This window comes from Ornithodoros turicata, chromosome 10 (assembly GCF_037126465.1).
Source record: "Ornithodoros turicata isolate Travis chromosome 10, ASM3712646v1, whole genome shotgun sequence".
NCBI classification, from domain to species: domain Eukaryota; kingdom Metazoa; phylum Arthropoda; class Arachnida; order Ixodida; family Argasidae; genus Ornithodoros; species Ornithodoros turicata.
The window spans coordinates 19,298,234-19,325,139 of NC_088210.1; the positions used below are offsets into that span (position 1 = coordinate 19,298,234).

The following is a 26,906-nucleotide window of genomic DNA, read 5'->3' on the forward strand; positions in this document are numbered from 1 at the left end:
CTAAACATCTGGTACCTCAGCACAACCAGCAGCAGTTACAAGGTTATAGTATGGCCCTTGGTCCTCTATCTATACTATATAGATTAAGGTGGGCATCAATTGATGCCCACCTTAATCCATCCACGCTTAAGCGTCACCATTTACAGCAGAGAGCCACTGTATACGACCAAAATGACAACAGGAAGTCAATCTACCACCCCGCAAACGAGACAAGTCAGTAATAGTAGCAACCATGGACAATGAGGATTCCCACCTAGAAACATTGTGAAGCTATGTGCTATGTACAGATTGATGAAAGGTATAGGGAAAGTAGCAGTGACCCAAAGCATTCGTAGTGGACAAGGATACTCACCCTGGAAACGGTTTTGTAGCGTTTTCGGCAATGAACCAGCCCTTCCCGAAGATCCTTGCACCGGACTGCTCTTACAGCTCTCTTCCGAGGACCTTTCGGACACCACTACGCCTTCGTCCGAAGACAGCGCAGACCTGCAGTTGCTTAGTGTGTCATAAATATTTTCTTCGGCGTATTCGTCTTTGGACCCGTTCACGGGTGGCGGCACTTGTGGCCTTGTGCCCAGCCTCCAGAGAAAAGACTGATTGGGCCTCACGGCTTTTTGCACCACATTGTCACTCGCACAGATATCGTTTCGGTTCCTCGCACAGTCCCGCGTCTTTGCAGTGTTAACCCTATTGGACGCTTCGGAAGCAAGGCTCGCCATCACAGAAACGGTAATACTCTGCGAAGTTCCAGACGATGACGAAGCACACGGTGGGGGTACTTGGCGGAACTGTCGAATCCCCGCCCCTTTGGGAGGTAGCGCGGGTTTCTTTTCTATATTACTACTGTTCGTCGTTACTGGTGAAAAGTACCTATCGTCGAGCGAAGCGCTGGCGCTCCTACTCCTCAGCGACTGAAAGTCTGTCTTGGACATTTCCACACTTTTTCTCCTCGTTGCCAGAGCACCAGATAAATCTATCGGCCTGCAGTGATTTTTATGCGTCGTGATCTGACTACTCGCTTCCAAGTTCATGACGGCCTGCTGAACGAGGCTGAACTTCTTCTCTCCACTTTCGGCAGCGGAGCCTGAACTACCTGCCTTGCGTTCAGCAGGCTGCACATCAACGGTCTGCAATAACGCGCAGGAACTCACGGAGTTGACCAGCCCTATACTGTTTGTAACCGCACTTAGCGCGCTCTGTGCCGGCACAGTATCTTTGAACTCTCGCTCCCTTGCTCTCATGTAGGCCGTTGACTGGCTCGCTATCGAGTTGGATCTCTTGACAGCAACTTGCATTTTTGGTCTTGTCTGCGTTTCTTCTAGGCTTTCACTTGAGGTGCGAAAGGAACGTGTCCTGGACACTGTGGCGGACGTTTTGTCCAGTGTTACGGAGAGAGGCCTCTGTATGGTTGTGCAGGGTGATGAGCTGCTAGACTTGCCGAATCTCTTCCGCATGTCGTGAATTGTTTCTGAGGGCAATGATCGGTTGCATATCGTTCCCCTTTTCAGGTATTGTGGACCCTGAGCGGCGCTATCTAAATGAATGAGGTTTTCAAAGCTTTTCGCCAATGATGCGACTTTCGATGCCTTCTGTGTGACAGGCTCCCTGCTGCGATATGGAACAAGCGCACTGTAGGAAAACTTGCTGCCTTCACACGTGCTCTTTCTGCCACTGATGCTAGGACCTGACGCAGCAGACGGCGTTTGCTGCTGTTCGGTTGTGCTCTTGGGGTGTTCAATGTTGATCTGTATGACATGATTACTGCTGGGCACTTTCTTCGGGGTGACCTGAGGACGGTTTGGTTCATCTGCATTTGTCGCAGTCGATATTCCGTTTCTTTCGGTTGATGCGTTCTCAGATCGAGCAGGGTCCTCAACGCTATTACTTATGATTGTCACAGAAACATTCCCTGGAAGATGACACTGCGATGTTTGCATGACGGATGATGAATCAGATATCACTCCACCCGAGTGCCCATTTACTTCAGCTTGTCCTGCTCCGCTTTCAGGAAGATGCAAAGAGGGTTGATCCTGAGCAGTAGAAGGCACAGCTTGTCCTGTTCTGCTTTCAGGAAGATGCAAAGAGAGTTGATCCTGAGCAGTAGAAGGCACAGAGTTATCAGAGTGGACTGAGAGTGGTGCGAGGGGTGGCGATTCAGCAGCACTACTGGCATTCAACGATACGAGCGTTCTCGAGTTTGACTCGACCTTTCTAACAGTGGGCCCTTGACACTGAGGCCTCCTACCACTACTCTCAGGGCTGGCTTGACGCAGTGCCTTAGGTCTATGGCGGGTTGAACACGTGGTCTCACCATCGCTGTTACATTTCTTGGGCCTAGATTCGAGCAATCGTTTAGCAGCCAACTGGGCAGACTTGAACTCGTGCACCGAGAGTTTCTCGGGAAAATTCTTGTTCGTGATATCTGCAGTTATCAGTTTCGATGTGATTGTAGTGCTAGACGCTCCCTTCGTCACTGGCATCCTTCGATTCAGCGTCGATACTTGGCTGCTGGCTGTCTCAAGCAGTGGCGACCTCCTTGACCTCGGAATCCTTGATGTTGATGCTACCTCCCTCTCGAAGCGGTTCTTAATACGCGTCCATTTGGGAGATCTACTCAAAGGTTCTACTGCCTTAGTGGTCTCTTCATCCAGTTTCTCTGGCTCACTGTCACTCAAATTCACGCTATTAATGCTTGGTGACAGTTTACTAGAATCTGCATCACGAGAAGGTGCTATGGTTCTGGACTCAGTGGTGCCATTTGACCTGTGGCTCCGACCAACGGGGAGGCGAGATTCTTGTTTTGACGTCACATGTCTCCTGTACATCTCCTGTGCCACTGTACGGCCTACAGGAGCGTCTCATGTGGTTTGGTGTTGAGGCCCCAAAATCTTGTGACAAGGCATACTTCGGGCCCTGTGGAAGAAATAACAGACAAATGTAAGTTTCAGGTACAAACACAAGCAGAAACGTTGGGTTGGACTGCACAATGTTCAGGTCGGGAGGATCAGTTATGGAACGCTGGTTATGGTATACCATATGGGTACAATACAATACAATAACTCGGGTTCCATAGCCATTATTTTGGCTCCACACTTCTACAAAAACCTGAGAGCCATCACAGCAAACTAAAACTAAGAACAATGCTACATGAATATTTTGCCTTTTCCAGCATGTCGTCACGGCTTATGCAACACAGAGAAAAATCTAGTGTAAAGGAAACACTTCAATAGGCTGTTACATTACATCATCGATTCTCAAATCAGATACCGCAACCGCAGATCAAGTGAAGAGACTGATCAGATAACCCAGTATTTAAAAAAAAAAATGGTGTTGTACTTGTGAACCAATCGGAAGTTGGTCTCAAGGCTCAAGGAACTGTTCAAGGTACTGTTTTGCTCCTAAACATACAATCTGGCTTTCCCGGAATCAATACGCATTTGCTGGTCGTCGAAGAACGACCTCCCCACACGAGGTCAACTTCCGTTCAGTCCAGAGCTAACGAAATTCCAGTCTTCATAAAGCATTTCTAAATTATATCTGAAGATATAAGGTGTGACGTATGACCACTCGCGCACGTATCAACCAGTAGCGGCCGCAATCTAGAACTTATCTCAATTCATTCAGCACGCGGTCGTCGAACGTTGCCGCTGGGTATCGGCACGAGTGATCTTACCGGGCGAGATATCGGCAGAGACGCGAGTGCGAAACGAGCAACGTCAGAGATAGTTGGGTGCACGTATCAAGCCTTATGATCACGGCTTCTCGCGTACGCAGTGCGACACCAGAAGATTCTATCCGCTCGCCACAGATATTCCTTGTAATTCCTTCTCACGCTGCTCGTCTGCTTGTGTCGCCTGCTATAGCAGCACAGCATCGCTTCGAGCGCCCTCCTTCGCATTTTTCTAACAAATCTTCCATCGTTCCTTTCAAGCGTGATTTCTTCCGCGGTATCACCCTGGCACTTGCTTTCCTCCTCGCTCTCTTCCGCCGCCAACTCGCCCAATAAAGACGCTTGTGGGGATATCCGGAAGGGAATATTCCAGTATCAAACGCCATGTAGAGCGCGAGCTGCTCTCGAACCGGTGCGACGATATGCCCACGAATATTTGTCATCAGACTACAGAAAAGAAAACGAAAGAAAGAAAGAAAGAAACAAAAACGAAAAGTGCCGAGAACAAAAAAAAAAAAAAAGGCCACAGACATCTGTAAAAGCTGTAATTAATTCGACACATTGCTTCGTTTTCTTTCCACACGGTATTCCGGTATTCCGCACGGTATTCAGTGTTTTCGATTTACTCGTTGTTGTCCTCCGCTGCAAGATGCGCGAGGCTTTGGCGCTCGCTCGCGCTGCGGCGTGGTGCTAAAGTTGGGGTGCGTCAATTATGCGAGTAAACACGGTACGCCAAAAGCAAAGGCTCGCCTTTGTGTACTTGATACTCCGCGCGAATGGTATTGTACAATATGAATTACACGTTTGGAGCCATGCTTTGCCTATAGACCTCTACCCAAGAAACGTCATCATGACGTTGATAGACAGACTGATCGGAAGGGGGAGGGCTGGGTCCCACGAATGGGCACTTGTTCGGTGCCTCCTACTGAAAGAAGAGTAAGACCGAAGGTCGCGTCCCTTTCAGGAACCATCGTAATCCCCTCAAGACCGTGGCTTTCGGGCGCGACCTTGTTTGCCAATAGCTTCGATCGTAGTTCAACTCTATCAAATTGGTCATATCAAGAAAGAAAAGGCAGAAATGTGCACAAATTTGTATACTACATGAAACCAGTCATTCTCCAATCACGTTCTTTCTCTCTCTTTTTTTTTTTTTCTGCCTCTCTTTTTGCATTCATTTGCAGGTATTATGGTGTATATTACCCACACTCAAAAGTACTGCGGAAATAACATAGTACAAATCATAACTATTGCTGATCACGCTACTGCAAGATGCTCGCCGGGCACAGTCTCTGCTCGTGCACAAGATGTCTTGCCCAGACTCAGGCTTGAAGTATGATGGACATTTGACACTCTTCTACCATGGTGAAGGGTGAACTATATGCAACACCTTTTCCACACTTTTCGGCTGCCTTTACTAAGGGTGTAAGAACGACAAACTATAGCTTAGATACGAAAGCTCGATAGACATTTTCAGTTCCTGCGTTTCACATCCTCGGAATGTCACGGTGAACGAACTTGTAAATGGTGAACTTTCGCAGGACACGACTGTGACAAGGGCGCAATAACACACCGCCGCTCGGGAACGACTATTGCAAGAGTATTGTGTAGAAACTGGATGCATGCACCGTGTAATCACACGAGCTATATCCCCATAGAATATTCTAGTGGAAGAAAAGGCAAACAACTGTTCACGAAGCGGCAGTTTCGCCGTGTTTTATGTTGAGCATTCGCACGGTGCCGGAATATCGGGAGTGGCGTACCGCGCACGTAGCAGACGATCGACACCGTCGGCCCTGTCGTCTGCTTGTGACAGCGGGATGTTCCCCATGGCTAGAAGATCACAAAAATACGTGACGCTGAGCGCTCACGTGGCTGCAGAAAGCGCCTTCCACTGGAATATTCAGGGGAATGTCGATAGAGTCGTTTAATCACGGACGGGAGATATTCCAATCGTTCAAGCCGCGAACGCACCAGGAAGGCTGCTGAAGACGTCATCTCTGCATGCGTTACTCACCACTCGGACGTTTGGCTCTAATGAGTCCTTCATTTGGTACCGCAAGACCCGTTCATGTGGAACCATACACGGTTGATGCGCTCAAGGGCAAGGTGATTGCATTCGTGCGGCAATCCTATGCAAGGTGTCAATATATTGCATTGTGGCTGTAGTTCCGAGAAATTCGTACGCGACATTCTGTGAAGAGGGTGACAGGCATTATTAAACTCACAGGGTACGTTTAAGACTGTAAGACGGGCGCGGTTTGATTAACATTTATTCGCACTCGCTAGGACAAGCTTTCCTGCTACATCTACGGATGTCAGGTAGGACTGAAGCTTGTGAGCACTTATTAGGAACAGTAAAGTCGGGCTGTCCTACACTGGTCATGAACGAGGTCACGTGATGCTAAGAAGAGTTTGTCGTTGTGGACCACTCCGACATTATACAGCGACACAGGAAAAGGTCTCGATCCAAGGTTCGTTCGGTCACTATCCGGTTCAGATGCGAGATCGAATTTCCACAACCCGTTCGGGATCCGCGTTTCCATTGCACAAGTGAGGGCTCGAATTTCCATACTGCATTGATACCTCTAAATGAAACTAATCTATTCTGAGGATCACTCTTCGTTGCTGCTGTTCAGGGTCAGTCGCCTTGATGTTCAGGAATTCCCGTGAAGTTCCTTATCACATTGCTACTAAAGGACCACACTGACCAAAAACCAGTTTCCACCTGAAGGCATTAGAGATGACTCATAAGGTTGCTCCTATTAGGAAAAAAGAAAAGTCCTCTAAACCGAGTGTACTTAATGACCGGAATAGCTCCAGCGTGACTCACAGAGCAGAGCAACAACACAGGTGGTGGGGAGCGTCACCCTCCGGGTATTGACTTGCGTTTTGAGATATACATCACTGAACATGTGTACGGTGCTGTTACGTTAACGACACCGCTGATAACGACCGTTAGCGTGTAATATTCGCATGAGCGACATTCCCCAAAATATTCCAGAGGAAGATGCGTGGGCGTGAGAACGCTCACTGTCACGTTTTCTTTTTTTTTTTTTCGCTGTTCTAACCATGGGGAATATCCTGCGGCAAGTCACAATGTATTCCGTAGCAGACGACAAAGGCAGATGATGTCGTCTGCTCAGTACGACAATGCTCAGCATGGGAGGCTGTCGAAATTCCGCCCCTCGAGAAGTTTTCTTTTCTTCTTCTTCTACCGCAATATTCTGTGAAGATCTCGCATATGTGAACACACGGTTAATGCCATTTTACGACGTTCATATACTGGAGAAGACGGAATATCTTTTCGTGTACTTTCTATGGCGGTTGCGCCGCCCCTGTGCATAACACACTGCACTACGCCCAAGGCTTAACGACATTAAGGAGACCCTTGTGCACAGAGAGTGCATTGCCGAGGGTAAAAGTTTGCCATCTCAAAAATGAGAAATGCAGTGGCATTATGCAAGGCGTTTCTTCCCGCTGCTTGGGAATCTCTTGAGCGCGAAAACGAAAGCCATCATGCACGGAATGCAAACAAGAAAAAAGTAAGGGACGGTGATAAAATATAAAAGAAAAGTCTCGTCCTTCTCTGTGCACTGAGAGGTGATGCTTGGCTAGCGATGCTAAACGAAGAACAAGTTGATTGTCTGGAACGAAGTGCAGGAATGGTCATACTTTCTTGCACCATGTAACGCCCCCGTGCAGTAGCGTCTAGCTCAGTTCGGTACCTATGTATATTTCATCTGTCACTGTCCTTACACGTATAACATGTCCCGCGTGAAGAATTTGGGAAAGAAATAGTAGTGCAGGGCACCCTCACAGGAACAAGGTGAACGTTCGATTATCTTATCACAAAGGTTTGGTCAAAGGTTGTGTCACCTGAACTTACTCAACTGTTGGGGACAAGGTCCGACTGTAGAGTCGTTTCGAAGGGGCGGTGGGGGCGGGAGGGGGGGGGGGAGGGCAGCCGCCTAGATCGCGTTTCCTAGAGGTGCGCCGGGGCGACAGCTCCCGAGGCTGATAGCGCCAGCAATAAAGTGATATATTCGAACTAAAAAAAGAATTAACTTTGCTATTTCTTTTTTTTTAACTTAGATTTTTTGGCAGAGCTTATGCGTGCGTGGCTTAAAGTGAAGAGTACATATGTAACTGTAATAATGTGTAACGAAATGTAAATGTAATACAATATTTTTTTTCGGCATTTCTTGCGCAGAAGAGAAGTGGGCGTTTTACGATCCTCCCCTAGACGAACTGAGTTCTATACGGATCTGACTATAATCATTCACCAGTCATTGCTCATCACCAAATTACGCAACCATGGACAGTGTTGAGTGAAGTTGGAATAATGTGTGAAGCCCAAAAAAACGTATTTCGAATCAGGTCGAACACACACAGCGCGATGCCATCACAGATTGCGGAAGTGCAGGAGAACGTTGCTGTATACGTTGGCAGAAACGGAACACTGTCAATACATAGTTTTAGTTGCATAAGCAAGGAAACAACGTGTTCACACTGCGCATGCGCTAAACGCTAAGCACCTTTCTCCATGTGCGGAGCGTGCATCCCGCCACTATTATCAATGTGAACATTCAAGTGGAAACATTTTGTGGTCGTCATCTGTCTACACAGTGGCCGCTGTTATGAACAGACAGAAAAGTAAAAAAAGCAACGTCTGAGGAGGATGTAAACAATAAAGGCCGAAAGACGACAGCGAAGAATATACTCCAAGGTCGTCGTGCACATTTTATATCTGTCTTCGCCCTTTAGTTCTTCCGCATTGCTATCCATTGTGCCGCTAGCATGCTAATCAACCTTAAACGAAAAAAAGAAATAAAAAGGAAAAAAAGCTTTATTCAGAGCAAGTCCCGATTCTTCGATCTCGTATTCAACCGGAAGAAAAGGCTTCCACGCAAATACATAGGCTCTGACGCAGCTATTTGGTCTCCACCCAAGAAACTTCCAAGCGCGTGGGTACCGTTGATAAAGACCCGCTATATAGGCGTGTTTTGAGTTGCTTATTACCGGATTTGTTTCTGCACTTTTTTTGCTCGTGTGTAATTCTCCGTTCTGAAGCGTCGGTAATTCGAGACCGCGGCTAAGAAACCGTTTAAAAACGATACGCCGTTACTTTGGGTAAATATATTCGTTACTTCCGAGTTCCCGTAACTCTTTGAGAGAACACGTTCCTTGTCGTAGATTTGCTATATAGTCCAGACAAACTTTTGGATACCAGCGGCATGGCCGAGTGGGCTAAGGCGTCCGCTCGTTGGTGGTAACCAAGGTCGTGCTGAAGACTGGGAGGTGGTGGGTTCGAATCCTACCGCCGGCTGTGCTGTCTGAGGTTTTCCCTGGGTTTTCCGAAGACTTTCCAGACGAATGTCGGCACAGTTCCCCCTGAAGTCGGCCCAGGACGCATACTAACCCCACTGTCCCCCACTCCTTCCTGCTATCCTCTCTCCGTCTGTCCACATCTGTACGTCGCTCATAGCCACAGTTGCTTCGCGGCGCTAACACCCAACAAAAAAAAAAGAACAAACTTTTGGAAGGGTATCCAAGAGAACAGAGAGAGGAGAAAACCCCTTTCGTTTTCCGATATACACTACTACCGAAGGCATGAGCTCAAGCCCTCCCCCCTCCTAAATATGCATGCAACCTAACTGACTTTCAATGTTTACTTTGTGCTCCATCGAAGAACCTTATCACGAGATCAAACTCATCAAATACCTCGCTAGAAAAGCACATAAAGGTGCGTTACTGGAGCAGTTTTCGTACAAATAAAGCTATCTGCACAAAACGTCTTGCACCGCCCGTTGTGAGAGCACGATCTGAATTAATTATAGAAAGGTCATGAACTAGGTGTATAATAAGCAGCAAAGTAACTTCAAAGTAACTCGTTACTTTCCCAAAGTATCTTTGGAACTTCAAGTTCATTTCCATTACCTGTAACGTCGTTAGTAACTTGGTTATATTTTTTGCACAGTAACTTAACTGACAACGAGTTCCTTTCGTCGAGTAACTTCCCCATCTCTGGTTCAACCTGAGAACGGCATGATGTGTAGTGAATTTATTATACTACAGGGCCACCAGGTGCCGCTTTTTTAGCTCACAATAGTTTCGGTATCGGTGCTCAACTTGTCGCGTTATTGCATCCAGAAGGAACAAGCGTAGGCCCGCTCTTAGGTTGAACACGACCATAGATTAACTCGGGATAAGTTTTTCTTTTCCCTACGTTTTACTACTAACAATTTTTAATGATCGGTATAATTTTGATGTAGTTCCATTATCCGCTCATACCCAGTTTCTCTTTCCTTATTTTTCTCAGTTTTGCATTCTGTGTTCATATTTAGTGCTTGCAAATATGACACCGTTCAAACGCTGCCGTTTCAAGCTAGTTTCAAGCCTGATGTGGAACCCATGCTACGTCGAAGCGATTAGAATGAGCGAAGAAGCCTCAGTTTATTTCAAGTGTGCAGTGGAAGCCACTGAATCGCAAGTTTGAATTTTTTGCAACATGTCTCGGACGTAAAAGCAGAATGCGAGCTGGCTGGTGTAGGTCCGAATAAGGTAACACGCCATCGGGTTTGACGGTACTTTGTGTTCGGTCTTGTGTCCCTTTTCCCTCAAACTAAATTCTCGTCTCCGACAACCTGGACGTGAAAACTCTGCTGACAGCCACAGCTGAGTCCAGCCTTCGACGTACATGAAGCGTGTTTATGGAACATCGCGTCGGATAAGCATAAATAAACGAGGAGTAGAATAACGACACGCGGAAGAAGCTCCATTCCAGAAAAAAAGTGCACGTGCTGCAACGAGAATTTAGATTTCATAATTAACTGCCTCGTTGTGAAAATACAAACATCGCACGTTCTTCGTAAGAGCTACGAGCTCTTCAAGCCCTCATCACCTTCTTAGCAGCAACAGGGCTCCTGCGCGCGAACTCTGAACATTCTTCATCATTCACAGTCTTCTCCCCCTCAAGCTATGGGATAGTGTGCCGTCTCAGCGGCGAAACATCCCACTACATCGTCATTACTTATTTGTTGTTGTTGTGAACAGCAACTGTGCCAGAAACACTTTTGGCGCAATAGCTGGTCACCAGTTTTTCTTTTTTTTTCCCCGAGTGCGCCTGTCGCCATCTTCTGGTGTATTCAGTATGTATACAACGCGTGGCCTCATATTTTGCGTGGGACCAATGCTTTTCGGTAAGCTGTCAGAAAATAGTCTGTTTTCGCCGCGAAGCAACTGTGGCTATGAGCGACGTACAGATGTGGACAGATGGGAGAGAACAGCAGGAAGGAGTGAAGGACAATGGGTTACTATGTGTCCTGGGCCGGCTTCACGGGGAATTGCGGCGACATTCGTCTGGAACGTCTTCGGGAAAACATAGGGAAAACCTATTCCGTAGCAGACGAGATGTTCCGCAGCAGACGACAGGGCTGATTGTGTCGTCTGCTATGTATAGCCGCTGTAATGTATAGGGCCGTGCGAATGTTCAACAGAGGACGTGGCGGAACTTCCGTCGCGTGAGCAGTTTTTTTTCTTTTTCTTCCACTAGAATATTCCGTAGGGACGCCGCTCGTGGTCCAAGAGCTTCGATGGTCAAACACTGTAACGTTGTGTTGGCTCAATGACCAAGTAGCACTATCGAACTCAAAGGACAAGCTGACCGTTGTCGTTCACGGGCACCGCAGTGGAGAAAGACGCGCTCCGTGTCTGCAAGCGTGCCACAGATGCGACGATTCGGGGAGTTCTCATACATCACGAGGAGCAGGAAACTCCATGGCGGGGTGCATGACGGGGTAGTCATTTGTAGCTGCCACAGATCGACTATACTGCAGGAAGCTTCCGTAGGAAGAAGTGCTCATCAGTATGAGTAAACGGGATAAAGTCACGTCCATCGTCACCGTGGTCAGCGACAGCAGCAGCATCCGCTGCCTCATTTCCTGCAACACCACAGTATGTCCCGGAACCCACTGGAAGATAATATCACGCTGGAGCCAGAGGCAAGCAGTGAAGAATGTTTCTGAGCGGTTTGAAAAAGCCGAAAATTTTGCGATCGGAGCCCGGATGTACCTTGAATGTAGCGCGGATATTTGAGTCCGATAAAAAGGTACATTTGTGAGGTGTACAAGGCTTCACATATTCCAGAGCTTTAAGATGCCCTGAATTTCTGCTCTCGTGGATGACGTACACCAGTGAGATAGTTTCAATCAATGGGTGACACCATCATCCGAGATATAAAAAGCAAGTGACGCAATGAAAGACTTATCAGTAAAAACCTTCTGCCGCTATATTCATGTCACATCCAGATGCTGCGTCAGCTGCTTGAGCACGCAGGTGTTATATAAAGCGGTCTTCCTCCGGAGACCAGAGATGTGCAGGATTACTGTCTACTGCATCCAAAGGAGCTGCATACACCGATTTTCATGATACTCATCTTGTAAGATAGCTTTCCGAAATCCACAGTGAATGTACGTCCTAGACTGCTAGATTCCCCAATTCATTTGTCTAGGACCGTTACTAAAGTGCAGAAGAAAAAAAAAAGACCAAAATTTGACACTCAAATTGTAAAAGCACACTATACTGAAACGTAAAAAGATGCAGGCAAATTTCGTTACATCCATTCAAAGCAAAAATCTTTCTAGAACATTCCAATCCCAGGATAGCGTGTATCCAGCTATCCATTGTCGCGGTATATCGTTAGATATCAAAGTATGTATCGTTCACGAGTTCTCGCGCCATGAGGCACGGGATTTATCTTTTCCGTCCTTGTGTCTTCTACGAAAGTGGCTTTCTTGGCTTACAATTGACGCAACTTTGGAAGTCGTTCGGGAGGTGTGTTAGCTTATAGCTCAATTGGTAGAGCCCTGGACCGGCAATCCAGAAGACGTGGGTTGGAGTCCTACAGCTGGCTAACCTTTTCAGTGACTTCCTTCTTTCATTGTTCTTAGGCAGTTGAGGCTTGCGTGTTGTGTTGTCCTTTCTTCTGCGTTCCAGCCTCAGAACATCGATTTCCAAAGTGCCTTCTTGCCTTCACCTTATGCATACTACCTCCACTTTGGCATATCGGCAAAGTGTGGTCCAATACGAAACGCTCTTCTCACTGGAACCCGGTTTATGTATTTAAAAAAAAAAAAAAAACATCCAGCGGCATTCCGATAGCCAAGATCGTGCTGAAGACAGGGAGGTGGTGGGTTCGAATCCTTCCACCGGCGGTGCTGTCTGAGGCTTTCCCTGGGTTTTCCGAAGACTTTTCAGACGAATGTCGGCACAGTTCCCCCTGAAGTCGGCCCAGGATGCATACTAACCCCGCTGTCCCCCACTCCTTCCTGCTGTCCTCGCTCCATCTGTACGCCGCTCATTGCCACAGTTGCTTCGCGGCGCTGACACGGAATAAAAAAATAAAAAAAAAAGAATGCACTGGTGGCATTCCGACGTAATCCCAAGCTATAGCCCGTCAACTGTCATTCGCATTTCACTTGCGACACTACGTGTCCTATATTTTGGAATGTCGTACCGTGGGCGACATGGTAATGTCCCCTGCCGGCCCCACGGTTACATAGGTGCCGACGTATTTTTTCTTTCTGTACCTTTATACGTTAACGCCGATGCCCGTAGCAATAATAAGAAGAAACGAACATCACAGAGATGTCGAACGGGCTCTATAGTGAGAAGATGTGATTATAGCGGGCGAAAACTGTTATACGGCCTCGCTCGCAGTATAGACCTCAAATTGCGAGATCCAGAGAGAAACCAGGCCGCCGTGGGGCCACCGCTACCAAAAAAACGAAACATCGCGGTGGTTTCCTCTTGTTGCTTCTACATATATACGGGAGATCACGAAAGTCGTGCATCCTCTCTTATTGGATTCGCGTGACTTTTTCGCTCGTGCTGTTGCTGTATATCGCACTTGCATTGGTGAACAACCTCTGCACCGATGCCGTTCTTGTAGGAAACGAAAATATATGGCATTTTCGGGAACGGCAATGCTATGATGGTTGCTGCCTAATATCCAGTCCTTTTCCATTATGTTATTTTATTTTTAGTGCGAATAAATACTAGACGGTCCTTTTTCTCTGTCTATCTTACACGTTCCTCGTTCTAACTGGATTGTACTGAGCTTATTTCGGTTGTAGGAAGTTTGGGCAGAAAGCCGTCTTTGAAGAATGCAAAGAATGCACATTTCCCTTCAGACGTATACAGTAACCAAAATAGCAGCACACAATGTGCCGGGGGACGATAAATCGAAGAATACGCCTAAATGTTACACGGTAAGAGAGGGGACAAAACGGTTTTCGTTTCTATTTGTCATCGGCATCCAAAGGGCGATGGGGGAGGCTAAATTGAGGAAATCACGATGGGTGTACAAAAATGTACCCCCAAAATACACCACACGTACTATACTACGGAGTTTTTCAAGTTATATCCTGAGGATGCAGAAATCATCTTCCCTATACGATTTGCGAGGATATCATATCGGTAACACGGTAATAAGTTGGGACCTTCAGAGCTGTCCTCATTCAATCCCAACACAGTCACAGTTTCTCAACATCGGGAGATATCCACGATATCAGTTCCAAAGATAAAATAAGCGAACAGCGCGCTATCCTTTCAGAGCGGCTAACTCCGTGACATTCATGAGCTCAAGATGGTTTTCATTTAATCGTACCGTTTTCCCTTAGGATTTGCTCGTAACCTTTTGCAGACCACATAATGTAGCGCAGTTATAGTTTATTACATTATATTTTACAGGGTGTTCAAAATTAAGCCTTCACTAGCGCTTTATAAATAAGCGAACAAAAGCAAAACTGGTGCTATTTTTCTGTTCCCTGAGCAAGAAACAGGTGCTACATGATTAGCCAGCACCTGTTTCTTACACAAGTAGCGTAAAGTTATCATCCGGTTTCCTGTCATCGCTGTGTTTGCGTAGCGCTCGTGAAAGCTTAATTTTGAACACCCTGTATTTTTTATTTAATTTATTTATTAAAATGATATTTTATTATTTTTAGTTATACATAGTTTATTATTATTATATTTTATTATTTGTTTAGTTATATAGAGTTTATTCGCTGACGTCATCCCTCCAGAGGGCGCTAGCCCAAAAAAGGCGAAAATCGTAGCCACGATGCATAGGTCCCTGGAAGTTTGGTTACGCTTTTTGTTCACTGCCATGCGCTTTCTGCAGGACTATTAACGTTGAAGACATGGTAGTTGCCTGGATTGTGGTACAAGTGACATTCACAGAGTACAGTAACTCTGAAACACCAAATGTACGGTGAATGCGAAGTAGGTGAAGGCATGGACAGTCAACGTACGAACCCATACATTGTGGCGGCAAATCTGCTAGCGACAGTGGCGCTCTCCTGCGGATGATGTCATGTGAACAAACCAACCTCAGATTAACAGAGAAAACGTTCTCACAAAATGAAAATAACGGAAAGACGTCGTTATAATCTTGACACATATTTCCCGACAGCTATCGGTGAGAGCAGACTCACCTATAGAGCGGTGTCTGTTTTCAACGTACAAAATTTTGGGCCTCCAACAATGGGCTAATTTATCACGCGCCAGAATATGAACTCGCTGCTCTTGTTCTATGTTGTTTGAAATAGCGCTAATCACGGCTGTAATTCACTCTTCTCGGCGCAGTTTCTAGGACAGCGCAAGGTGCACGAAACAAGAAGAGCCTACTTTCTTTTTTTTTTTTCTTTTTCTGTTCTCGGGTTAATGTGGTACGTTTCTCTCCAACAAGAAGAAAATCGAGTTGAGCATCCAGAACGAGTCACCCAGACCGGCATCAAGAAAGGAAAGGAAAGGATGCAGCGATTCTCGATAACCTTGAGGCTTACTTCCTCCATGAGGTCACGATGTCGTTGATTTGGTATACTCCATCCGATTTTCTTGCGCGTGAAGGGATGGATATGAACCTGAGGAGCGGAACAAATATTGTACTGACCGTTTTCGTCGGTTGACTGACCCGGTGCTACGTGTGCTAACCGTCGCGAGTATTCTGCGTCGCAACCACAAGGTATTCCGTAGCAGACGACAGTTAAAGACGTAGACGCTGTCGTCTGCTAAGTGAACGGTACGCCACAACATCGCCACCTATACAGAAGGTCTGCTTATTGCCTCCTCTCCCTCCTTCGCTACGTGGACATATAAAGTCAGAATTCGTCTGCTATTGCGATTCGCAGTTCTGCGAATTCAAGAACTCGCAAATGATTGCAACTAACTTGGAACCTGTAGACCTGAATCTGTAGACAAAAAGTGCAACACCCTTTCCAGAAAATCAGTCTTCACAAAGATATGGGACCGTTTTTCACTTTATTTTAAAGTTTTCCCATTTAGTACGCAGGGACGTCCAATCACTGCTAGCAGACGACGGTGGTTCGTCTCCATGGCTACGACCGCTGAGAGCTCGTTTCTGATTGGCTACCGCCGTTGAAAACACGATCCTGATTGGCTGACTTTTAGTTATTACGTCACGTCGGCGAGTAAGAAGGCTTTCTCTCCAGGTGGTGTTGGCCACAACCGATACTCTGAACCCCGTGCGAACGCTCAACACAAACACGCGACAAATCTCCTGCCCCTGTAAGCAGTTCTTTGCGTTTTCCTCCACTGGAATATTCCGTGGGGATGTCGTCCGTGTGAACACACGGTCTGAGTAACAGATAGCGCTATTTACTTAATCCATTTGCCATCAGTTTTATCAGTTTTCAGTTTATATTCGTTTCTCGGAAATATAAACATATTCATGTATACGCGTGGTCCACACGTGATCATACTGAAGAAGCTACCACACTCTAAGCAACGGGATTAGAATTATAGTCATTTGAAAATTAGACGTGTTTCCAGAATTTTGTTCCTTTCGGCTTGACTCTCGTCCCCCCCCCTCTCTCTCTCACAAAAATTGCTTTGTCCCTGGCCACATCCAGCCCACCAAAGCTCTACCCTCAAAGCTCTCTTCACCTTTCTGGACACCATAGGACTTCGACCCTTATTGTGAAGGGGCTCATTATTTCATTCCCCGGATCACCACCAGCAATGGGTGTTGAGTGAGTTGAATGAGTTTCATCGCCCCCTGGCGATGAAACTCCCCATGCACCATCTCGCAATAAAGTTGTTGTTGTTGTTTGTTCTTTTCTGGACTAAGTACATAGAAATTTAGGGAGTGATTTGCAACGATGCGGAGTAAATTTCAGGATTATGGTACGAAAATAAAAAAAAAGGTAATTGCAATCGAGTAACTGCCACGAGAAGCTGTAATTACTCCCAACTTACTTCTTTTTATCTTGTATAGTGCAACAGGACTAGCGTGTGGAGATTAGCGAAGAGAAATAATTTCATTAAGTCCGTTAAAAGTCACTTGGTGGCTGTCCAAATAATTATGCTTCTTTAGCCATGAGAAACATCGTCGGTTTCTTCCGTGGATGGTTGCCAGGAGCAACGACACTGCCACTCGCCCCATCTCACCTTGACCGGCTACTAAGACACTGCAGTTTCTTACACTTTCCCACCGCGACATTCGTATAAACCCGGCACCACTTATCCCAACATACACCGCGCGGTCGTCAAAATCAGCTGGACAGCACCAAATGATTTTCCTCAACTTCCTCGACAGCTGTCCTCCACGGTGTACACGCTTCTACGGACCAAGATCGCGGCAACGTGAGGATGTCCAGCAGGGCATTCGCAGCTTTCGTACGTATCACACACAGGAAGCCAGTCGGAACGCGCGCGTGGGTGAGAGAATGAAGCAAGACTACACTGACCGGTTGGAAGGAGAGAGTGACCCGCCCCACTTGACATACACGCACGCACGCAAACGATGGAGGACCGACTGAAGGCCAACAAGCGCCGGATATATTTGCCGAGTGAGATGGCGTGGCCAAAGGCGCCCACACTGAGAACCCTTGGAGTGCACAAGGTGCCCACGAAGGACTGATGAATCGGGACGATCCAATACACAGGTGGCCCCTCTTGGCTGCTGTCTCTTGGGCGCTGTGAACACGTGTCATACAAACCAATTGTTACCTTGCGGACGCTTTCCAATTGAGATGGCCTACCAATTTGTTTCTTCGAACCGATCCAACCAAATCGTTTGCCGCGCGTATTTTTGTTGTTGTTGTATAGGTCGAGCGGAAAAGTAACCTTATTACATCGTGTCCGGATGCCGAACGAGCCGGATGTCTACGAGAGAGGAAGTTTGTTTCCAGGACGGTCTATCTGGCTCGAAATTATAGTTGAATTGAAATATTCAACAGTCATGAAGCAGTTGCAACGAGAACAAAAACAATGTCAAGCGACCGGATGTAGCTGTCTACACTTCATCAGGTTACAAAAATGATGGTATAGTCAAAATATATAGCATAGGGTAAAGTTGGACTACTTGAAGACGGGGGCAAGTTGAGGACAGCTTGGGTTTTTGCGCGTGGCATTTTCTTAGGAATATATTTTTCTCGTCTGTTATACCAGGCCTGAGCACCGTCGTTGTCTGGGCTTTGAAGTAACGTGCTGACGTTCTGCACGTAGCTTTTTAGAAACCGTGAGACGCTGTTTTGCAGATGTGGTCGAAATAAGAGGGGCCTTTTTTTTTTTTTTTTGTCCGATCTGTAACTTTCGCGAGCACTGACTTCCAATTTGCTCATTTCTGCTCCTCGGTTAATAAAATATGACCTCACCGTTACGATGCTGTGTCATTGCCCTGTGTTTCCAACTGCACTACTCGTGGCTGACCATTTCCCAAACAAAAGACAAAATTAAAAGCCGGCATTACTTTTTTGATGTCCTCAACTTACCCATATAGGGTGGGGTAAAGTTGATGAAAATATGTAGCCTGTCATTTTTGGCTCGCACGAAATAAATATCTAGTTTAGCACCATACGGTAATTTGTGGATCATTTCTCAAAGGTTTGAGGATTTGAGGCACAATTTATGCGATTATTCTGACTGCTATTAACGAAATAGTTCAACTGTCTTCAACATAGACTACCTTAACCCTAGAGACAGGAGAGGAGTCGGATAAGGCAAGTCAAATAACAAACACACAGAAAAGGTTCCCATGCGTAAAAAGTTAAAAGCGGCAAGTAAAAGAACAAATATATAGGGAAATACAAGAAGCAAACAGTCAAAATAGTGAATGCACAAAAGGTAAAGCCCAAGGGGCAAAAGCCGAAAAGAACGATGAAAGATGGAAGTCACTGAAAAGGTTAGCCGTAAAGAAGGTATGAACGGATTGGAATGACTATGACCAGCTCCCGTGGCATAGTGGTTAGGACGGTCGCTTTCCACACAGAGACTGTCTGAGGTTCTCCCTGGGTTCTCCGAAGACTTTCCAGACGAATGTCGGCACAGTTCCCCCTGAAGTCGGCCCTGGACGCATACTAACCCCGTATCCCCCACACCTTCCTGCTGTCCTCTCTCAGTACTGGATATGGGTTTCACGGGTAAGGTGGTATCGTTCACCTTGAGCAGGTAAAGGCCAAGGCAAACTAATTGCCGGTTCATCCCACGTCGACCATTCACTATGGTCCATAGCCTGTAAGGATTGTTTTCCCCGAAATCATGGTGCGATACCCCCCGAGGGCATCCTTCGGTCAGGAAAGAGGCCTGACCCGTCCACCTACGCAGCCGGCCATTCCACCTCGGCGAAAACGTACACTCTTTTCCGATAGGATATCCCACAAATGAGGAAACGATACCCACACGAGCAGGTGAACGGACACGTATCGATATAGCATCCTGTTGTCGATCTGGAGACGATCGAAAATAACGGATGGATGATTGGGTGTGGGCGACAATGCCCTGCAAGATGATTCCTCCGGCGCGCGGCACTCTTGTCACGAGTGTTGTCGATCGGCGTACTTCGTCGTATGGAGGATCAATTATCACACCTGATGAGGGAGGTGTCGTTCTCACGCAGTGAAAGACAAAGTCACATTGACCCCAAACACAGTATGGAGTTTTTGTGCGAGCAGGATCTTCGCAACGAGGAAGTGCCCGGATATTGACGATGTTTTCTTCGAAGTGGCGCATCCACCGATTAGCCAGGGTCTCAGTGGATTCCTTGGCAAGCACTTTTTTTTTCTGGAGCACATCGATGTCCCACGCACGCGCGTGTGAACAAAAGCAGCTCGGAAAGCGAACGGAGAAACATTAGGGACAAGTTCCCACACTTGTCGTGACTGGCGAATGGTTGTCAGTTATGTTGAGTGCTTCCTTTTTGACAAGAAGATCCTAAACATGTCTTGTTGACGGCGGTACGAATCACCGACCATATACAGTGAACGCTCGTTATTATGACCATGGTCGTTCCTGAAAAATTTGGTCATAATGCGGAATTGTCGTATTAACGGGAGTGTTTGCGGGGGTTTCACTTAATTGTTCCCCAGGAGTATGGTCGTAAAGCGCGTATGTCAGATTATCGGGGGTCATATTAACGAGGGTTCACTGTATTGAACAGAGTACCAAAACCGCTAGGAACGCAGGTAGCCGGCTACGTTTGCTACCTGCGCTATCATATGTGTGTCTTCCTTTCTTTTTGTGTGTTTTTACACTCTAAGAAAAAATAAGAGGACTTTTACTCCTTTTGGTGGGACTAAATGCATTGCCACAAAAAATAGTCCCTTTCGGGAGTAAATGAACGTCACAGAGTGGGGACCGCATTTCACGCTCTGTTCTAAGAGTCTACATAATTCGTGTGCATGCACGAAAATACTTTGAATTAAATCCTCAACCGTGATATATCGAGTGATATAAAATCTTGCGACATACACAGGGCACAATTTGCGAAGAAAGAAGCGTTAACCGTTTCGTACTCTGTGTGGGTGGAAAATTGCTACGTTTTATCTGAGTTATACAACCTCATGCCATCAAATTGACCAAGAGCACACATTTACGTAGACTGTTGCATTCGGAAAACCATTTGCGCAGTTCAGTGACTATTTGCAGTCCTGGGGAGTAAATGTCGGGGTTTGGGAACTAAAATTGGGAGTAATTGCAGTCTAGGGGACTAGAGGGTGCAATTACTCCCCATTCTACTCCTTTTTCTTAGAGTGTAGCGTTTCTACATGTTTTCCCGGCGATTTTAATCCAAGTGCCAGCTAAATTAATCCATGCCCCCATAAAGTTTGCATGGCACGTGGATTAATTTAGCTGGCACTTGGATTAAAATCGCCGGGAAAACTTGTAGCACACGATGGGTTTTTTTTTTTTAGTCTATTCCTGTACGCCTTTTCAGTTCCGTCTTACCGCTTATTTCGAGACCTTATAATCTCCATTTCGAGATGACAGAAATGAGTGCGGATAAATAGACCACGCACGAAACCCTTTTCGGAGAAATTATCTCTATAGGCAAGGAAAAATCCGCCGTGTATCCGTCTGCTACATACGGCGAGCCAGCCACAATGGCCACTGAACAACGAAGTGTGGCCCCTTTGGGGCCCCGCAGAATCAACGCATATACAACGCTGGAACGTTTCATACGAGACGGCAGTGTAGAAGGAGAGCGTTTATTTCGTGAAGAGATTTCCCAGCGTGACACGCACAACGAATGGCCGCCGTGCTTGCGAAGGAGGCGATCCCCTTTCGGTCACGGTCTGTTTGTTATAGAGCAGTACAGTTTAATAAGTCCGTATACAGTACACGCTCGATCAAAAAGGCGGAAGTTCTTTCCTTTTTTCTTCTTCTTTTTTTATGACCACACCACGGAACTTCAGCACTTGGGCAGCGAGAAGTATTTGTAGTATAACCTAACCAGCCTAAAAACCTATTTATAATTTCACCACACGATAGCAAGCTTGCGAAAAACACACTATATGCTCACTCATGACGTCACCACTTCGTATCACACCACGACTCAGTGACCCCCGTGTTAGTGAGGCACAAATGAGCTGGCTAATTTCCTAATTCCGTATCACTTCATTTATTTGTTGCTGTTTGTGAAAAACGTTTGTGAAAAGCATACGGTGTACTTGAGTTAAGCCAAGCTGATTAGATGTAGATAAGATTGATATCTTATACCCCCTCACAAGAGATAATCTAGTGTCATTTTCGTCGAGTGCACTCCAACCATGTCACTTTCACTAGTGCTTGCTTACGATAGATACGATAAGGCAAAATTTTTAAGTGTGCGCCACAATACCTTCCTGAGAGTGTTTTTCTTTGATTTAGAAACACTTTCTGCAAATCGTCTTCTAGCATAACAAATTTGCCTCAAACATGCGCCGTAACGAAAATGTCAGCCGCCGGATCGCCAAGTTTTCACAGGTTGTTACCGAGAGTAATGACATGTTCTTTCAGCACAGTCACACTGCACTGAAATCGAATAAACACACTGTCAAAAATACTTGTATAAAAAATTGTATTGTGGTGTCGGGGCCCCTCGCTTTTTCTCAACATTTTTACCTGTACCACAAAGCCTGCCGTCGAGGCTAGACACTCTCTTTGCCGAAGAGAAGTGAAGTGAGTTTGGGGAACTCACTAAATCGTTAGTGCACTTCCTGCCGATTATCACTAAAAGATGCCGTATGAGAGCACATGAGTGACGCTAAGTGCAAGTGTCACTCGTTGAAAGTGACACTAAACTAGCCCGTGCGACAGGGGTACTATTTTTTTTTCATTTCTTATTTTCATCTTTATTCAATTCTCATTAGCTATAATCTATAGCGTAGGGGTACTGGGAGCAGTAGGTCCGATCCTGTCCTAGCTTACGACACCCATTTTGTTCCAGTTCCTATAATCAAGATCATCATCACCATTAAGATATATAGTATACTGCGTTTGCTTTTCTTTTTGCAAACAAACATTCGTATATAGCCGTGCGACATTAGAGATGCTCGATTAGAGAGCTCGATAGAGGTTTGGAGTTTTCTGGCGCAAGGAAGATTGCTCCATAACACGCACACATGTGAAGCTTGCGTTCTTACAGATTATGAGAAATGCTCCATGGGCTCAAAACCGGTGTGGTTTAATTCCCCGTTCTGAGGCGAACGTACGCGAGAACGACCGTTATCTTATCCGGAAAAGGCACATGTTATCGCTCGCTGTAACCCAAAGCTTAGCGGGGCGCGCCAGCGCAGATACCTCCCATCTCAAGATCGCGCCTTTCGTTGGAGGAAGGAGAGACAGCCTGACGTAAGGAAGATAACATCGGATGATATTTAATTCCCGTCTACCACCAGGTGCAGAGAGAGGGATAATTTGGACCAATATTGGTCAATGACTGTATATAAAATCACGTTCAAGAACAACGGGTCCCATTCCATTGCGATGATGGCAGGCATTACGCAAGGCTGCGTAACCGGTTCTCTCGAAGCGCGCGCTGAAATGACCTGCGAGAGTTTGGCTACAGCTCGATAACGACGTCGCCGTTGCTGCATTGCTTACAAATGGCAATAAACGCGGCAACGGTCGCACGGCAGCTCCCTTTCGTTTGTAAAAGCCGCTTCCGAAACGTCACGTCTTTTCGTGCGCTGCTAATATATCCTGCGGCGCTGTCACAAGACATTCCATAGCAGACGACAGGAAAAGACGCAGAGTGTGTCGTCTGCTAAGTACGTAGTGTGTCACTTCCGTAACTCCGGCACCGTGCGAATTCTCCACGCAACACCAACTTCCGTCCCATGAGTAATTTTCTTCTTTTTATTTTTTTCTTCCACTGGAACATATGGTGATGGGAGGCAAAACAGAAGGAAGATTAGTGATCGGTGTACATGCAAGGTGGGACACACCTTCGTAACACATGGGCTCGAACACCGGGAAGAGGCCCCACCCGAGTGCACACACTGCGGAGAGCAACTTTCACTTACCTATGCTTGTTTACATGTCCCCTGTAGGAGGATCAGCGTCAACGGCAACTTTTTTTCTTGCGCTCTACAAACACTTTTAGCTCCTCCCTCAGTTTCATTGCCCTGACCCCCTGTCCCATATCTACCAAGGCTCACGTCCTCATGACCTGCCAACGCTACACGAAGGAACAACACATATGTGAACTAGAAGCCACCATCAAGCTGTGCAGTACATGATTCTTGAATCTCTGCACACCAGCGCTGGACTCAGTTCGATCGCTTAGGACTTCTCTAACAGCCCAACAGACCTACTGGACGAACTCTGAGCATCTGCCCTGCTACATTCGCGTGTGTGCTGGTGTCATCATTTAAATGCTGTTGGCTTTGTGCCATTAAAGTGCAAATTGTCATAGTCACCTTCTACCTCGGGTTTCGAAGTCCGAAGAGAAGTCGTCGTGAAAGAATGGTGGCGGTGTGACGCGGGTCCGTACAGGGAGAGGGGGCGAAGGACAACGCAGGAACAGCAACAACTACCAGGACTTCATGTTGCACTATGTACATGGGTAAATAGTACAGTACTGAGGGTCAAGACTGACCGTCTCTATCTGGACCTAACAGAATCACCAGACATCACTAGACCTAAAGACCAAAACGAAGATCCCTTTTCCCGGCTGTCACTGCCCTTTTTTGTTCATTGACACCAGAGTACCACCGTTGGAACTTTCTAAATCCCGTAACGAGACGACTACATCTCTAGCCCAAACAAAAGGAGCGTTACAAACGTCCTAACACCTGGGGCAGCCTGCACGAACGTTCAGGCAATTCCTCAGTGCCATCCTCGATACTGCTTTCTGCACACGGTACTGTCTTCGACGCTTCTCTTTGAGCACTGGCAACGCTACCGACGGCAGCACTGAGGAAAAGCCTACGAGAGCGATCGAGAGAGATGTACCGCTCAACTTAACAGACGACATCGTCAGCGTGTTTTCCTGTCGTCTGCTACGGCGTATCTCGTGGCTGTGTCGCAGGAGATTCCACATGGTTAGCAGTGCATTTGAAGACATGACGTTGAGCGCTCGCTTGAAAACAGAAACATATGACATTTTTCGCATGTTCCGCCGGAGCATTCTGAAGAATGTCACTCGTGGAATACATGGATAACGGCATCTCCCATCCCGCCAGGAGAAATTTTTGCGCCTTAGTGCCCGTTTAACGGAGCAGTTGCGCTCCCAAGACGAGACTTGGGTACATTAATTTCTCTGCTTTGCCGTCCACCAGACTCATCACAAGATCCATAGCGCAAAAGCCTGACTCTATACGCAGAAAAAGAAGGACGACACTTTTTTCACTTGTTTCAGTCTCGCGTTGGTGTCGTCCTTCTGTTCGTGCCCAGACTGAAGCTTCTGCACTATGCAGTTTGTCCACCAGCTGGTATGCACCTACGCCCATACTGTACATCGCAAGATATATTTCCGCTCGTTCAAACTCCAACCTTTATTTTCGTTACGCTTTTTGAACGCGGAAAAACGCGAGCGAAACTGTACTACCGCCTTACACGTTACAATGGAAGGAAGGGAAAGAAAGACGCTGCTAGATGCGACACCGAGACCGTCCCGTTACCAGAAAGGCATATATAATCGGAGGTCAAAGTGAGAATCCCGCAAAGGTTGCTCCCCCATCATTAACCCGTTGAAACAATGGACGTCGGCACTAACCACTGCATATTTATAGACGCGAGGGATGCACTCCGTTGTGCACATTATACTGTCTTCGCTGCGTGCGCACCCAAAGTTACGCGTGACGTCACTCACCTTGCGAGGACGGAAAAACACGGACACAGGAAATTTGCAACAAACAAGTTTCACGAAGACGAAGTGATCCGAGCTCAATTTACCCTAGCATTCTCACTCGTCACTGCGGGCCAAGAAAATACTTATTTTTTATCAGTTCGTATTATAAATCAACCTCACGCAAAGAGTCGGTCATTACGCAAAATATAAACTTCTTTATTTGTTTGACTGTCTCGTACTCATCTCATTTGATTTTTCTTCTTCCTACTGTGTAATACTCACCCCCTGCTAAAATGCCTTACTGCGCTGCAGGGTACTGGAAATCAATAAATAAATAAATAAATAAACGCCGTTGGTGCAACGGCTAAACGGTTCCACGAATTTTCGAAGGAACCAGCATAAAAGTTTCGTGAGTTTCGGATTCTGCAAGAATCTAGTGACGTCACCGAGAGCGCGTCTCCGCTCTCCGCCCCACGTTGGAAGATTGCCAGCAGCTGTGGTGAGGAGACGGAGACTCGACCTTGGAGGAGCAATGTTTGCAAACGCGTTTCCACCACCTGACGTCAGACGGTCTCAAATCTAGCAATTAATTTTCATTACCTTACAGTTGTGTCACATTTGAAAAACAATATCTTCGAGCTGTGTATCTTCACAGTGTGAGACACGTAAATTGAAATAACACAAACTCGGTCAGATACTGAAAACACAGAGGGAAAAAAAAATGAAGAAACCGATAACACCCGAATCACAAGCACGGTAGCACCCGATTTCTAGCCGAATTACAGATTCAGAAATAACATTCGGTTTTTTACAGCAAGATATGTTTTGCGTTCCCAACAGACCCACACATATGGCCAGCTGTGGAGTCCCCCCCCCCCCCCCCCAAACCAATATAGTATCCGTCACTATATTGCATCTTTTATCACAGCAGCGTCTGCTATTGTAGAGACGTTTCTCAAGTGAGAAGTAAAATAAAAGATCACTTCTTCTTAACGTGCTATACCTCAAAAAGTAAGGAGGTTGCTGCTGCCCAGCTCTGAAGTGAGGGGGACAATCTGATCGCCATCACCAGCCATATATATTATGCCATCACAGAGTCTAGTTTAGAGACGAGATAAATGGACCATCCACATACATATATAATACAGGCACAACAGAACATACGTAGAACTACAGACGTATACGTCTCGGGATCTAATTAGTCCGTCCCGTCCGCCGAATTTGGGCCACAAAAAAAGTAATCGCTCCATATCTCACCTTCTGGAACCGGTCATACTCGAAATGTGGCACACGACTTATAATCATATATACTCTCTTCACCGCCAGAAACGTTTTAAATCGACTCGAACAAAAAGGAAAGAAACTGACTGAACGAGTCGTAGAAGAAAATAGGCATCCTGCAGAACAGCAGAATATATAGCGGTCGTAAGAGGGGGGGGGGGGGGGGGAGACTCTCACTTGTCTGCCCCTCTAACGTGCTGAATCGACTGAGATCCACACGGAATGTCTTCGGGGGGAAAAATCCCCGGACAAGGTGCTAAAAACAGCGGAAAAAAAAAGTATTCAGGATCACATCAAGATGAAGTGTTTATCAGTAACGGGAAATAGTGTCGTTTCTTTTTCCTCATCTTTTTCACGTAAATGTCTTGTCCTAAGTGCTAC

The 26,906-nt window shown here is 46.5% G+C and overlaps 1 protein-coding gene across 2 annotated transcripts in view; it reads right to left on the reverse strand.

Moving 5' to 3' along the window:
• Window positions 1-26,906, reverse strand: part of LOC135370837 (uncharacterized) — a 45,899-nt gene that overhangs the window by 13,378 nt on the left and 5,615 nt on the right. Inside the window, exons 1-2 of one of the 2 annotated variants that reach the window (XM_064604711.1) lie at window positions 17,440-17,530; window positions 353-2,913 (exon numbers count right to left, since the gene is read on the reverse strand). In XM_064604711.1, coding sequence (XP_064460781.1) covers window positions 353-2,825 — 2,473 coding nt within the window. In that variant the 5' untranslated portion in view covers window positions 2,826-2,913; window positions 17,440-17,530. Of the gene's footprint in view, window positions 1-352; window positions 2,914-17,439; window positions 17,531-26,906 lie in introns of those variants that run through there. The other variant, XM_064604710.1, reaches the window with a different exon arrangement.